Raw genomic sequence first — 15868 nt, forward strand, 5'->3', positions numbered from 1 at the left:
AAGAAATAGATCACACAATAGGTTGACCTACACAAAGTTCTTACACTTGGTTTTATGTGGGTAGATACAAGAAATCCTTCGTGAGAGTCACTCACGCTGATGTCACACGTAGTAAATTAATGTAATCGCGCGTAACATTAAAGTTTATGGCGCGCATAGTTTAGTATAATATGAAAACAAACAAGATTCCGTTGATAAAAATGATGTACAAGATATCTCTATATCATGAGACTTTAAGATGGACTTTTTTATTTAGTTGTCTAAGTTTATTTTCGCTTACATTGTCTAAAATTTTTGTATCATCAACCTAAAGGTTTGTAAGGCATGCCTCTGATATTAAAATTAGCATACATTTGCATAAAAGGTGTTAAAAATATATTCCGAGGGGTTTTGAATAGATGTAAATATTTTTGTTAATTTTATTGTTAGTTATATTCTTTATTTTTACGTACTGCACAACCAAAATACATACACATTTATAAATTTTACAAGTCATTATTAATATTAATTATACCAAGATATAAAAAATATTTCTTAAGGAGCTTAAGCATAATAATTTGGAATTGGGTTTAGACGAAAGTTTGATCAAATAAATTTATAAGCGGCGATAGCCTAGCTGGGAGTGGAACGAACTGCCGAGACGAATGTCCTCACAGGTTCAAAACCCCGTGCGTATTATTTGTGAAGTAGTTAGTGCTTGGTTTAACGCTGAACGAAAACATCTAGATGAAACCTGCATATCTGAGAAGTTTTCTAAAATAATTTCGAAGGTATGTGAAAGGTAGGCTAGGTCAGCGTCGTGGGCTAACGTGGTAGTGGCAGCATTAGGACAGTATATAATACAGGGCTCATCTTATTATTATTTTACCTTGTGCAGTGCAGTTCAAATTGTATGTCGGGTATACTGGGTTTAAGAGTCAAAAATAAAACTAAGTTAAACACAGAATGCATTATGATTAATGACTTAGTTCAACAATACTGTTGTCCTATTGAAGTAGAATAAACGAAGATTGAAGAAGGTTTTGATATACTTCAAATTATACATAGGTACGATGTAATTACACCTGGGTGACCATAACAATTCCTCAAATTCTGATTAAGTTTGGACCGGAAAATGCATTCTGGGATATTATAATAATAACTGACTTCTGTACTTTTCCCCGTATATTACGTCAAGGGACCGCACCGCCACCACAATGTGACTAATTTGACGAGATAGTGATTCATTAAAATTCATCATACTGTTGCGCCAACAGAGGACGACCCCTCGTTGGACATATGTTGATAAGAGGTCACGTATTCGAGCAAAAGAAGGTGGACTCAGACACCATTCAACTCAGATGAACCGATCTCGCGCTGAGGTACGCACGCGCCTATAAGTGTTTTTCAATAAATACGACGTTCATAATCAATTTATTAACACACATCGGCTTAACAGTTGTTTGTTTTGTTTACATACGATAGTGTTTATCGTGACAATATTGAAAGTGGTCCGCACTCGCGAGTGGAATATCTATAAGATTTTTACTTAGTGTCGAACGCGATTAATGACTGTGAAATGGGTACAGTGAAAAGCAAGTTAGCAAGCTGGTGTCCGTCAGAGTGTGTGTGCTGTAATGGATGTAAGGCGGGCTCTTATGACTTGCCGAAGGATTTGCCGCGTCCGCCGCGAGTCGACTCCAATGGTAGGTCAAGGCTGAACAAGGATAAGCCGAATATGCGATAAATTTAGTAACATAAATGATGTGATCGTTATGTATTTGCGTATAGCGTCATGTATTCTTTTGGCAGGTGTCTTTATTGCAAACACTATAAGTACTTACCTATAAATTATTTATGTATGTAGTCGAATAGTATATTTAAAATTGTAATAAATAAATAAAAAAAATCGTGGCACTCTAGAAACAATCTTCATATATAGGTAAAGGAGGTACATTTTTATTTATAATATCTTAGAAACTTAACTTTTCAAATAATTCTAACATAATCTGACACAACCTACCTGAGTATGTGACTTTGGAGACTTGAAAAAAATTAAAATGTACATCGATGTGCTCAATTTTCTCATAGCTTGCTTTGGTTTACTTTATCCATTAACAGTTAAAGTATTGCTATCGACCCTCGAGGCCTTCTTAAGACGCCACTGTTTGCAAACTGGTTTACACGTTTCATATTCTACACAGTAGACAGCTATTACTTAATGTTTACTTACCAGTACACCTGTAAATACATAACTGCCTTGAAATTAGCAGTTGTAGCTAATTGCGGCGCCATTTGCGATCAAACGCATTCCGATGGTTTTATCCCCTATAACTTTGTTGAATTCTAAGAATTGGTTCTTAATTTGAGACTGGTCACTCAATGTTGTTGGCAATAGTGTATAAGTATTGATTCTATTCGAATATATATTTTAATGATTTTTACTTGTTCAAGTTTAAACATTTCTAAAATTAGAAATGTGCCCACTAAATGAGCGTAACACTCACTGTTTCCTAAATTAAGATTATCAGATGAGAGATTTTAATTAACCTATGGGTTATTTAATATCCCCTTCTTTTGTTAAGTTATAATTTATTTGACAAGATCCAAACAAAAAATTATATTACTACGAATAAATTCACCTTCTTCATTTAATTTAAAAAATCATTTAGATCTATTCCTTTTTTATGATTATAATAATATTATTTATTGGCAATATTGTCGATGCCGAATCCCAGGTGTCATTAATTATTATAATCGATATAATCGTAGGATTTTATTTTTTTATATGTTTCATTGTTTTCTTTTGAAATCAATACGATTTACTAGATTTATTTATTTGACTAGAATAAAGACGTAAGTTCGTAGTTTTAGGATAACGAGTTTCTTGTAGAGTACAAGGATAACTGATAATAATGTTTAGAACATAAAAGACGCTAAGCCTATCGGAGAATTATGTAGGCAGTACATTAGTTTTTATGCTGGAATGGCTTAGGTATTAATTTTATCTGTCGCCAACCGGGTGCATTATTTATTACACCAATTATTTATTCTGTTAACATACAGTACGAAATAATGAAAACGTTTACCTTTATAAATACTCGACAACTACAATTTAACATTGCGATGTAAATGTGGAAAAAGTCCAAGACTACAAAATGTGTTTGCACATATACACCAGCTTTTATAAATAATTTTGTTTAACCTTCATGACTCGTTTAAGGTTAGTGTCAGTAAACGAATACTAGTCATAAGAAATTATTTTCTGATGCAACGATGCCTGCTATGTGTCTACCTGACGCGAGACAGGTGACTCTACGACCTTAGTCTAATGTCATAAAAACAGTTATATTGAATTTCTCTGCAGTAGCAGCAATAGCTAGCGCCATGCTCTAGATGAGAGCACGAAAAAGTTCCCGATTTTAACAAATTTGTAGGTTAGATGCTATGTTAGTTATCAGGGTAGCGATGTAAAAAATTGTTCTCGGCTAAGGCATTGTGCGAGGCTCCGGAAGATTTTCCAGCTCCTCCCCTACGGCCTTCATACTCTTTACTCCGTTGATCTTGACCGTGGCTAAGGATTGTAGGGTAGAGAAAAAAATCTATATATTGAAGATTTTTTAAAGCACATAATGCTTGTATACATAATGGTGCTGCCACACAAGTTATGTAGCGTTAGACAATAGGTACGATAATATTCTGTGATATTATAATACTGTAAAGATGCAATTAAATACATTCTTGTTTAATGCTTTCGGCATTTCTATACTGGCGAATAATAACGTGTTGTATATGATATTTTCGTAACCAACAGTTTGGATCGCCACGGTAAATGTTTAAGAAAAGTTATAATTTACTGTCATATCGGTTTACGTATAAATATACGCGAAATATACTGCAATAACGTTGCATAAACGTTTGTTGTTTTGTGTACAACAGTGGGTAAACTGCCAGTTTTCTTGACTAAGTCGCATTACATCCGTTATGTCATCCGAAGGTGAACCGGTTCGGCCGTGTCTCATTGCGATAATCAACTATGCGCCAAGCATTTAAAAAATACACCTTATGAAGTAATTGCATAGCGTAAACATAAAATATTTTGGAACTTTATTTACCATTCTTATTTTATATAACTATATTCATTAGTACCGTCTTATTGATGTAAGAACGGCGCACTAGGTTCCGTTTCACAACATCTGAGTAAATGGTGTTCGTAACATAAACCTATTAGCCGATTGACATACAAAAGTAAAAAATGGTATTAAATGATGAGCATGATAAGGTACTATTTACATTAGTTTTCGTAATATGATAATTCTCAACTAAAACTTGAAACTTGTGAAAAAGTCACTGTGAAGTCTGTAAGATTTTGTTTATGACTCTTAGCCGAGGAAGAAAGAACTGTAAGTATTATGTATTGATTGGTATAAAAAATAGAATTTGCGTATGGAATCGGTTTACCCGTTATCGGAGTATAAAACAAAAATAGCTGCGGGACAATTGTTTCTTCGGGTATAAAAACATGATTCACTGCCTGTTTCACAAGTTTCAAATAAATTTTATTATAAACAGTTAATGTAGATAGTACTGATTTTATACGATTCATTTAGAAACATAGATTAGAGTGGGATATTGGTACTTGGTCGGCTTACACATTTTGTTTCACCCTGTCTTCAATGACATAGTGTTGACATACATTTGTTAGTACCAACTAACTAGTACCTGATCAGACAAAGCGGCCCGTTCATACTGTAAACAACTATATCTACAGCAAGCTCAACTACTTAAATACTTAGGTTTGTACATCACACGCCATACAAACGTAAACCATTTGAGATATGCGTGTGTTTAAGTCAAACAGGATGTCAAATATTTAAAATAGTTATTTTTGTGAAACGTTAATGAATCTTTTGGAATACTAGACCAGCGTATGAGATGATGTCATATGAAAGAAAACCCATGTATCATTGAAACTGATATCCGAGGACACTGAGTGACAGAACGAAATTAAAGGATTTCCGTTGTAAATGTGAATATTTTTAGGTCTGTTAATAGTATATTTTCTCATCATCATGTCTCTTACAGAATTTGTGATATAACAATAGAATATTTGACATATTAGTAGACACACGCACTCGCCTTTCCTTCTCAAAGGGGTAGGCAGAGGTGCAACTGAACCAACTTTCGGCCGTGTTTATCCTATCCCGCGATGTATTTGCAGCGAGCCTATCGCCATATCGAGCACAAATTTCAGACTCCGGGTTGTTACTGATTAGAAACACCCCATATCACTTTGCCCGACCAGAGAATCGAACCCAAAAACTTAGTACTGTAGTCGAATCATACAACTACACCACCTAGGTCGACCCGTTATTAATTATAATGGAATTACTGAATCCTAATAGAGATGGCTCCCACAGGGGCTAAAGCAAAAACTGACAATAGTAGGTCACATTGCGCAAGAGTTTTCTCACTAAACAAGAATGCACTTTATTCTATTGAATCATACCACACTTCTCTAGATTTGATAAATTCTTTATCAGTGCCTTTTTGTTATACGGGGATATGTACAATGCAGCTGAAATCATATAGATTTCATATTACTTTCAAAAACCAATGTTATTATAGTTTTGATAGTTTTTGCCTATGTATATATACATATATATCCTAGACTATACAGTCTAGGATAAGAATATATTATTATTATTATTTAAGTATTATGTTCATTAGCCGTCGTGTTGTGACAATGTTACGTAAATTTTGTTTATGAAAGTCTTAATCAGTATTAAATCTGCTAATAGTGGCCAATAATTTACACTCATATACCGATTCATTTGAATTTCGGGTGCTATAATCCGTCATAGTTAGCAGTAAAAATAAAATTTACGTTCATCATGCGCCACTTTACTGGCGGAATTAGACTACTTTGATGTGCTGGCGTTTATTCACGGAATGCTGCATAACAATATAAAGTTAATGGTTTTAGGAATATTGAGTAGCTATTCTGTTTATTTTTATAAAGAATCTAGCCCATCTCGAGTCTTGTTTGTGATTGAATTTTGATACGAGACTAACCTTTGCTCTAATTCTTATGACGAATTGGTACTTCACTCAGCTAGCATTATTTTGACCGTAATTTTTTTTATTAAAAAATTTAGTTTAGCAAGAAGCGGCACAACCGTAAAATAGTTAGCTATTTTATATTTAATGAGAATTGAATAAAAGTATTTTAAATAATAAATATTATTATATACGATTTTAATAACTCAATAAATAGAGACATTCAATTTTCATGAAAATTCTAGAATGACGGTTATGAGCAATTTATTCTTTGATTTTTCCGAGAAACATATTCTATTGTATTACATGCCTTGATGACACATTTCTTTTGCAACATGCATGTTATTAATTATATACTCCTCTGCACTATATGAGGACGTGATTTATCACTGTACAATTGAATCTAACTCTACTTGTATGATATAATCTGAAACAAAAAGGAAAATAGAAATATGCTCAAATGTCTCGGTGCAGATTTCTACGAAAAACTGAATCGTTTATGAGACCGTGTAAGTAGATTTTACTTAAAAGTAAATGTTTATTAAGGAATGACCACGTTTCCATATACATTGTATACCTAGTAAGAATTTTGTATTATAAATTATTGTTATCATCATTTTAAGATATTAGGAGGCAAGTCTCATAAAGCATAGTTATAACCGTGGTAAAGTAATTACTTAAAAAAAATACTTAAAGTCGAAATTAAATATCGCTTGTCTACTGTCGCTTTGAGGTAATAGACTAAACAGTGCATTAACCCACAGATAAACGCATACGATAACGTTAATAGCCAGTGTCATTCTATATTGCTACTATTCGAATTCTTTAGCTACCTAGATATAAATTGAAACTAGATGTAATAAGTCTAATACCTATTTTGTTAAGTTTTTAACAAAAATTAACCGAAAATAATTACTTTAACGAAGGTTACCTTGTTTTTATGCCATCAATTTGCCAGTTTCTTTTATTGGAATTAAGAACTCTATTATAATCTAAAGTAATTGACGTATATTTGATTAATATAATTTTCGTTTAATTAATGTTATAGAGCGAGAAAATAACGCTTTTAGATATTTATTATGTAAATATCAGTTTATCATCTTCAATTTACCATATTACAAGTTGATAATAATTTGCCTAACACCAAATATATTTAATGTGCATAAGCATGGTCCATACTCTACGGTGTGATGTAATAATTAATATAAATAAATCCTAAACAATATGATATAATGAATACTGCACAATAAATGAAGTACTTAGCAATAAATCACTGTGATTTAAGTACTAATGGTATCTGTGATGAATAGGTTTATTTGTTTGTGAACCAACTTGATATTTTATTAACTTGATATTATTTGCGAATATATTGGAGAGGCTCAACGGCTACCGTTATTGTTCATGTTTTTGCATCAGTTAATCAAAAAGTATTTGTAGATTATTAAGATCGATTTTAACTACTAGATTGATTTAGGAACAAGCTTCTTTTATATTATTTATTTTTCTCCTTTATATCTATCGACTATTACAGTATACTTTAATACGGTAGTGTAAAACAATACTAATAAATAGTTTTTGTCACACAATCCTACTAATATTGTTAAGTCGAAAGTTTGTGAGTGTATGTTACTCCAATAAGCTTAAACGGCTGGACCAATTTTGATATAATTTTATATGGACTTAGCTAATACCTTGGATTAATATATAGGTTACTTTTTATCTCCGGATAATAAATAGCGGGACTTTTATCCCGAATACTAAAAACATTCCAAAAATCTTAGATTAATCAACGATTTTTCGGTAAAATTTGAATCGATTCAAAATACGAGTCCAGAAAGAATTGACATCCCTACCGTTAATTTATTTCTATAGAACTAGAAACCTACGCGGTTGCTATTTATGGGTCTGCGTAGGAAAAATATACTAAATACATAATATACCAATCGGCAATGATCTATCCCAGTATAGAGGTAAGCAGAGCACCCACGCTGGCAAAACGCTTTATATGTGCCTAATGAAATACGCTAAAGGAAAGGAATTAAAATTATCATGTTTAGAGAATTATGGATCTGTCTGATATTTCTTTATTTACCGACCTTTGCTTCTTTATAAGGATTGATATTTTCTATTTTAGTTAGGGCACCTGTTCCTATTCAATTATTTAATGACTATAATTATTCACTTCATGGATTCGCTAAAAACAGTAACATAAACGTTCTTGCGAAAATGATTTAAAAACAAACTGTATTGCCGTCATAAGAAGACATAAGGCATCTTACATATTTTTTTCTCCATATAAAAACGTTGAAACTATTTTGCAGATTCGTGACCGAAGGCTGGAAAGTTTTCAAAACGTCGGGAGGAAAATATAATCCAAAAACCGTCTCAAAATCCGCAAACGTAGTTTCCTTTCAATGTCTAACATTCGCGTAAACATACGAAATCATCATATAAACATGTATCCAGAAACATCGTTTTTCTTTATGACGAATGTAAAAAATATTTAATTTATTCGACGTAATGGGCATTGTTAGGAATTAGATAAATACTTATTAACACAGCGCCTGATACGACACTTATTGCAATTATCAACTCATTCTCATATTTTATAACATCTGTACATGTTATGTATATAAGTATTTTTGTAATCAATTATTTGCATACATTCAACATACTATGAATGCAGTTACCTCGTAGAGCAATGTACACGACGCACGTATAAAACAAGTCTCTTTGTCAGTCACGTAAAACGCCCGAATGAAATTTCGATTCATAGCAGAACGATAGCAATTAACAGTTAAAGATTACCCGCATTAAATACGATCCTAGAATGGTATAACGAATAGAAAACAATTTAGGAAGTAATTGCCGATGATAACAATTTGTCACATTGGGTACAATCGCCTCAATTGACCCCAGCGATCGTCAACCTCAAGGTCAATTTATTTAAATTCCGTAGATTTCTACGCATAAGTGTTTTCGAAGGATTTATTCTGTAAAGGATTTTTATCTTTTGTTTTTAATTGCCTCATTAATACAGTGGAACCGTAATTGGGAGGGGTTTCACCCACTATTATAATTTAATTTTCATTCCAAAACTGAACCTGGAATGTCCCAGATTATGATTGCCAAACCTTTTTTTGTCATAACCCAGAAAGGGGAGAGTTTTAAGTTCCTCTTCTCGGATAAAAGTGACCTTGTATCTTTATTTCTCTTCTGAGAGATTGACACTGCGCCTAAGTTTGTTTTGTAGTTATTGTGTAACACATAAATTACTGCTAACAACAACATCCGAATATGGAAATGATGACATCTAATTTGCATTCAATGTTAGTCCAGTGAGGCCTACATGCTTCGTGAATATCAAATGTTCAGATGCATTTCCTAGACCACCTCATGGTTATACAAACACAAAAATGCGCTAATAGTAAACATCGTCATGCAAACACTAATCATTCATCATAAAATGACATTAAAGCATGACGGGTATAATGTATTTTCTAATGAGATCATCGATGCATCTTTGGTAGTTGATTTAGTAACATGGTCAAAAGTGAGTAATGTGGTTCAACCTTGAGTGCGACAATGAATGGATCCTATTTCTCAGTAACGGGTCGAAGCTTTTCGCGTCTTATTGACTGTATGACATCACCGACTGAGATGGTAGTATAGCAGTGGTGGCCCACGCTGGAGCCGCAGTCCATGACGGCGTGCAAAAACAACTGCACGTTTACCGAAACAATTAGCAAGTTACGAACGAATTCGATTTCGATCTACTCTCGGACCAAGTATGATTTAGTGCGGTTATCTGTGATTTGGTGATGATATAGTTGTGATTTTTTTACGATGGAGTATTTAAAAAGTCTGTGGCAGCGGTTTTTTGGAGGGAAGCGTAAATACACAATAGTTCCTTTTAAGCCAGGTAATAGATTTGTCTTTAAAAGATAATTAATTATAATTGCGATGTATATAATTTGACATTGAATCACATAGATGTCATATTATAATGTCTATGCTAATAACATAGGTAGTAATACCTATGTTATAATGTATACTATACATAACATCAGTCATAACATAAATGAAAGAGAATTTAATTGAGCAAACGTAATACAACATGTTACATTAGACATAAGTGTTTTGCTGTGAAAATTTAAAACGTGTAATAAGAGATAAAGAAAGCGTATTTTTTATAAACTATTTAGGGAAAATTATTACTTGACATAGATTTATGTGAATTATAAACTATTCTAAAATAAGATTTGTTTGCCTAAATATTTAACTGTTGAGGTGTTAACGTATGCATATGGGTACTCTGGTGTTTACCTATTAACGAAGACTGACGTACTGGCTGGCAGCCAGCACTTTAGCGCGAAATTTTTTGTTGATGACGAACGTGGTAGCCTTAATAGTAATTATGATCCTCTATTGATTCCTATAATAAGCGGCGATAGCCTAGTTGGTTGAGGAACGGACTGCCGAGATTAATGAACGCAGGCTCAAATCCCAAGGGCACACACCTCAGCCATTTCTAAAAAATTATGTGTGTATTCTTTGTGAATTATCGCTTGCTTTAACGGTGAAGGAAAATACCGTGAGGAAACCTGCATAGCTGAGAAATTCTCTTTTAAGAATTTTCAAGGGTGTGTGAAGTCTATCAATTCGCACTGGGCCAGCGTGGTGGACTAAGGCATAATCCCTCTCAGTAGTAGAGGAGGCCCGTGCTCAGCAGTGGGCAAGTATATAATCAAGGGCTGATATTATTGTTATATTATTTATTGATTCCTATCATAATCGTTTATAAACATTGATGACCTTTTGACATCTACAGTAAATGATATCGGAATGCAATTGCAAGTAACTCAGAACTGTAATAGTTTTAAGGGACAGAAGACTAGGAAATGCAATTAAATTTTGTTCCTTAAAGTAACATTTACTTAGTAATGAATATAATATTGTAAATAATTTCAAATTTTAGCAAAATTTCATTTACCATTTAAAAACTATATTTCTTTTGGATATTACTTACTCGTCCGTACGTTGTCTGTTCGTAATATTTTAATTAGAATAAATTCAAAAAGGTTGTGTGATGATAAATTTTGTTGCTTCTTGGGTAATACCTGCGTCGTTATTTTTGTTTTTTCCTACAAACATTCTTCTTTGGGGTCAAAGTAAGGTTTAAAAAATATAAAATACTAAACAGTAATTATTTTTTGCATAGATGTCGTCGACGCAACTCGGCAAGGGGTGCTGGCAGTCAATGGAATCGACTTCTGTATTGACACGAATGGCGAGAGTCACAACACGAGCAAATTCAACTTGATGACCAGGCCTGAAGACAAATGCTTGGTCGTCAGACGTGGACAGTCGTTCAAACTGGACTTGCACCTAAATCGGCCTTATGATGCTACTAGAGATGCGATCTCTTTCATTTTCTACTGTACTGGTATGTATAATATTTTTTATGTATCTGATAATAGGCACGTACATAAGTACTTAAAATTTTCACGAATTTGAATAACGCTTTGTATTCTTTATTTGTTCAAAATTAATGGCCTAAACATTTGTGACTTTTCAAGTACTTAAATTATTTTTTTAAAGTTCTTTTGAAATAAACGCGATTTGTCGAAGTCTTTTAGTGAGGGTTTTGCATAACACTGGGACTTTATAGGCTAATAGAACACAATACCAACTTTTGAAATAAAAAATAACATCAATTTAAATTCTTCTGAAGGTGCTTCAATATAAATTTAGTCGAACTCGCACCGTCTAAGGTTATTTTAAGACTAGTGATAAATGCAATCATTCAATACGCAGATGTTGAGAAGCGTGGGCCGTCTGATGAAACATCTGCAGCAGTGCCCTTATTAGAGAAGGGCTCGGAGACTGTTGGCGCTTGGAGTGCGGTGTTCGAGAGCCAAGTGGACTCTCACCTCATGGTTGCTGTTACCCCAGCTCCTGATTGTATAGTGGCAGCTTGGAAGGTGGACATCGATACTAAGTTGACTGGAGGCAGCTCGCTCAGCTACACACATCCTCATCCCATCTACGTACTATTCAACGCTTGGTGCTTAAACGACTCTGTTTATATGCCAGGTATTATTAATATGTTAATTTGATGATTCTTAATTTGCCATTGTGAAACTGCGCGGCAAAAATTAAGAATAAAGCTGCATCAATTTAATCTCAATAAAAAGTGAAGAGCTGTGAATTTTATTATGTTTGTTTTGCAGGTCAAACTCACAGACAAGAATATGTGTTAGAAGACGCTGGTCTTATGTATAGAGGTGTATACAATCGTATCAAACCCACGCCGTGGAATTATGCTCAGTACGAGAAAGATATTTTAGACTGCGCCTTATATCTAGTCCGGGAGGTTGGTAAGGTGGGTAACATTGTATAAGAAAAAAAAGTAGATTAGAGTCTTATTAAGTACTAGCTTCCGCTCGCAGCTTCGCCCGCGTGGATTTCGGACGTCAAAATGGAGGAGGTGCTCAATTTGTCGGGATGTTTTTTAAGTATGGTCGTATGCAGATGGTCCGATTGTCCTGTCAGGGTCTGATGATGGGATCCTGGTGAAATCGAAGGAAGCTTATAGCATGATTCAGTATTCACGCGTGATGGCTTATTATTAGCGTATTTCATGTATAACTTTGGTGTTTCTATACCGATTTCTATGAATCTTTTTAAGGAATATTTAATAATGTAAACTTTTTTTAATTAGGGATGACTGAGAGTGTTATAAACGTAAGAGTAGTCAAATATAATGAGAAAGCTTCGAACTGCTAAGCTATCGGGAGTTACACGTGTTATTGTGAGTCAACCATAAAAGATAGACATATGCTGTCGTGGGATATTTTTACATAATTTTAAGGAGAACATTTCCGTCATACATGATTTCTGCGTAGCTTTAACCATTAAGGTTGCACACGCGACGGAAGCTTAAAAATGGAGTAACTTCTCCCGTTTTCCCAACATTTCCCTTCACTGCTCTGCTCCTATTAATTGTAGCGTGATGAAAAGTATACTATAACCAGCACAGGAGTATGACAAATAATTGTACCAAGTTTCGTTAAAATCCGTCGAGTAGTTTTTGTTTCTATAACGGTTATACAGACAGACAGACAGACAGACAGACAGACAGACAGACAGACAGAAAGACAGACAGACAGACAGACAAAAATTTTACTAATTGCATTTTTGGCATCAGTATCGATCCCTAATCACCCCCTAATAGTTATTTTAGAAATATATTTCATGTACAGAATTGACCTCTCTACAGATTTATTATAAGTATAGATTTCTGAAAATAGATATATTCAATATTTTTTATTAAAATTTGTGATCTAAATGCGAGACTTCTTAACAAACATCTTGTAATTTGGATAAAAAAAACTTCGAAGTGTAAACTGAAATAGTAACGTTAGATACTTTGCCGTAATACCATGGTTTAAACAGAAAAATGAAACATGCAAGTAGTTCAGTTGCACATAATTATATTATTATGTAGATATGTATTGTTTAGGATAGGTGCGATTTAAACTCTGTTTTAAACGAATGAATCATAACAGCTGGTTTTAAGGTCACGCCGGTGTAACCTGGTTTATTTCAGCCTATATTTCATATCGGATTTACATTCACTCTTAGTTGATAATTAACGAATGAAATTTCCGTTCTGTTTTAGGTCAAGGGTCGGGCACGAAGTGATCCAATACGCACATGCAGAGCTTTGTCTGCGGCAGTTAATGTCCAGGATGACAATGGAGTGTTGTTCGGGAACTGGGGCTCCGAGCTCAGCGATTACGCTGGAGGCACGCACCCACTGAAATGGGTTGGTTCTCTTAATATCCTACAGCGGTATTATGAGAAGAAGAAGCCAGTGAAATACGCGCAGTGCTGGGTCTACGCCGGAGTTCTTACCACAAGTAATTAATTTTCTTACCTGTACCTAAATGGATAAGGATGATCTAATGCCGGTTCTATTGTTTACGGTTTTATGAACACAAAAGGTTAAAGAACAAAATGAAACAAGAAAACGATTAACTTGTCTAAAGCTGGTAGCAGTAATCAATCATAGAAACAATATAGTTGCGATCATATTTGTAAATCTTACTCACTGACTACATACTTATATTATTTCAGTTTGCCGAGCCTTAGGCATTCCTTGCCGACCTGTGACAGGCTTCGATGCTGCACATGACAGCCAGGGCAGTCTTACCATTGACATAATTAAGGATGAAGAAGGAACCACTTTAGATGAATTCACTAGGGACTCCGTCTGGAACTATCACGTTTGGAATGAGGTACGTACCTTCTACAAATTGTACTGTCTTCAATTCAATACGTTATAAAGTGATCTATTAATTTTAGTGACTATAAATAACATTGCCTATAATAATAAGTATATATTGTACTTGATTTATACAACTCTTATTTTTTATTGCTTCCCCATGACGAATGGATTCCAGTAGTCTTACGAGATGAAGTCGTTCGTTCTAGGAAAATTATTGAATTTGGATGGTAATGTACTTAAGTACTTATAAGTCTTATGCATTAAATGTATGTGGTATCTCACATTTGAACGTTGGTGTATTTTTCCATGCCGCTATTTACAAAAGGTAGAACATGTAGATAATTTTGTTTGCAGCAGAAAAAGGGTTGTTTTTGTTACTTTTATCCTTCTCACGCACAGCCACACTAACGTCAGTAGGTATTTTATATTCAAGAAATTTTAACAACATGTGCTACTCTATTATTTTAAAAAACGAATAACTGACTACATTTTATTATTGTATGTTTTTTTTTGTACATACAATTCCAATAATTAATATAAATTCGATTTTATAACTAAATAAGTATTATAATTGGTGTATCAGGTATGGATGGAGCGGCCAGACCTCGGCGCCGAGTACGGTGGCTGGCAAGCCCTGGACTCGACTCCTCAGGAGACTTCTGAAGACATGTTCCGATGCGGACCTGCCTCGCTACGCGCTGTCTTAGAAGGAGAGCTGCAAAGGCCGTACGATGCTACATATGTGTTTGCACAAGTTAATGCCGACAAAGTAAGTGTTTTACAGATTATAAAAAACACAGTATAGAAAGTAAATAAAGTATCTGTAATAGATAATTAGATCTTTATAATTATAAAAAAAATCTTATTCTGAAGTCTATATTCATTTCAAAAAGTCTCTGTTGCCCAAAGTTATAGTTAAACTGTTACGATCTATGCCCTGGTTTATATAAAAGGGTACGTCTGCGGTAAGAGTAATATGAAAAAGTAAAAAAAATAACAATTTGTCTTAATTGATGTTCATATAATATTTATTTTATGATATTTTAGGTGCTGTGGAAGTATTCTGGAGAGATCCAACCACTTAAATTGCTTGCTCGTGACACCACCTCGATCGGAAAAAACATTTCGACCAAAGCCATTGGCTCGATGGAACGTGAGGTAAAGGGCTTGATGCACCTAAACATATTTAAGATTTCTAGAATTATGTTTTAAAAAGAGATTCCTGCCGTTGTTAAATTGACTGCTACTGGGGATTTAAATATATTATAACATAGTGCTACATATATATTGTAGTAATTCATTAACTATTTATAGAATCACAGGAGTTTTGAATAATATTCAATAATTGTTTCGGGATAACAAATAATATAATATCTAAACACCTTTTTGATATTAATCTTTGTATTAAAGGACATCACGAATACATACAAATATCCTGAGAGGACCAAAGAAGAGAGAATGACTATGGAGAAGGCGCTACGCAAGTCTGAAAGCATCTTCGCTCGGTACTATCTGAACGATGCCTTTAACGACATT

General features: G+C 34.0%; 1 protein-coding gene across 2 annotated transcripts in view; it reads left to right on the top strand.

The window, feature by feature from the left end:
- Window positions 1-1335: 1335 nt before the first annotated feature.
- Window positions 1336-15868, top strand: part of LOC115450721 (annulin) — a 42669-nt gene continuing 28136 nt past the window's right edge. The window contains exons 1-9 of one of the 2 annotated variants that reach the window (XM_037441857.1): window positions 1336-1685; window positions 11261-11485; window positions 11857-12135; window positions 12273-12424; window positions 13724-13964; window positions 14182-14342; window positions 14916-15101; window positions 15380-15490; window positions 15743-15865. In XM_037441857.1, the coding sequence (XP_037297754.1) occupies window positions 1559-1685; window positions 11261-11485; window positions 11857-12135; window positions 12273-12424; window positions 13724-13964; window positions 14182-14342; window positions 14916-15101; window positions 15380-15490; window positions 15743-15865 (1605 nt within the window). In that variant the 5' untranslated portion in view covers window positions 1336-1558. Of the gene's footprint in view, window positions 1686-9712; window positions 9962-11260; window positions 11486-11856; window positions 12136-12272; window positions 12425-13723; window positions 13965-14181; window positions 14343-14915; window positions 15102-15379; window positions 15491-15742; window positions 15866-15868 lie in introns of those variants that run through there. The other variant, XM_037441859.1, reaches the window with a different exon arrangement.

The sequence above is a fragment of the Manduca sexta genome, chromosome 23, assembly GCF_014839805.1.
Source record: "Manduca sexta isolate Smith_Timp_Sample1 chromosome 23, JHU_Msex_v1.0, whole genome shotgun sequence".
Lineage (NCBI taxonomy): Eukaryota > Metazoa > Arthropoda > Insecta > Lepidoptera > Sphingidae > Manduca > Manduca sexta.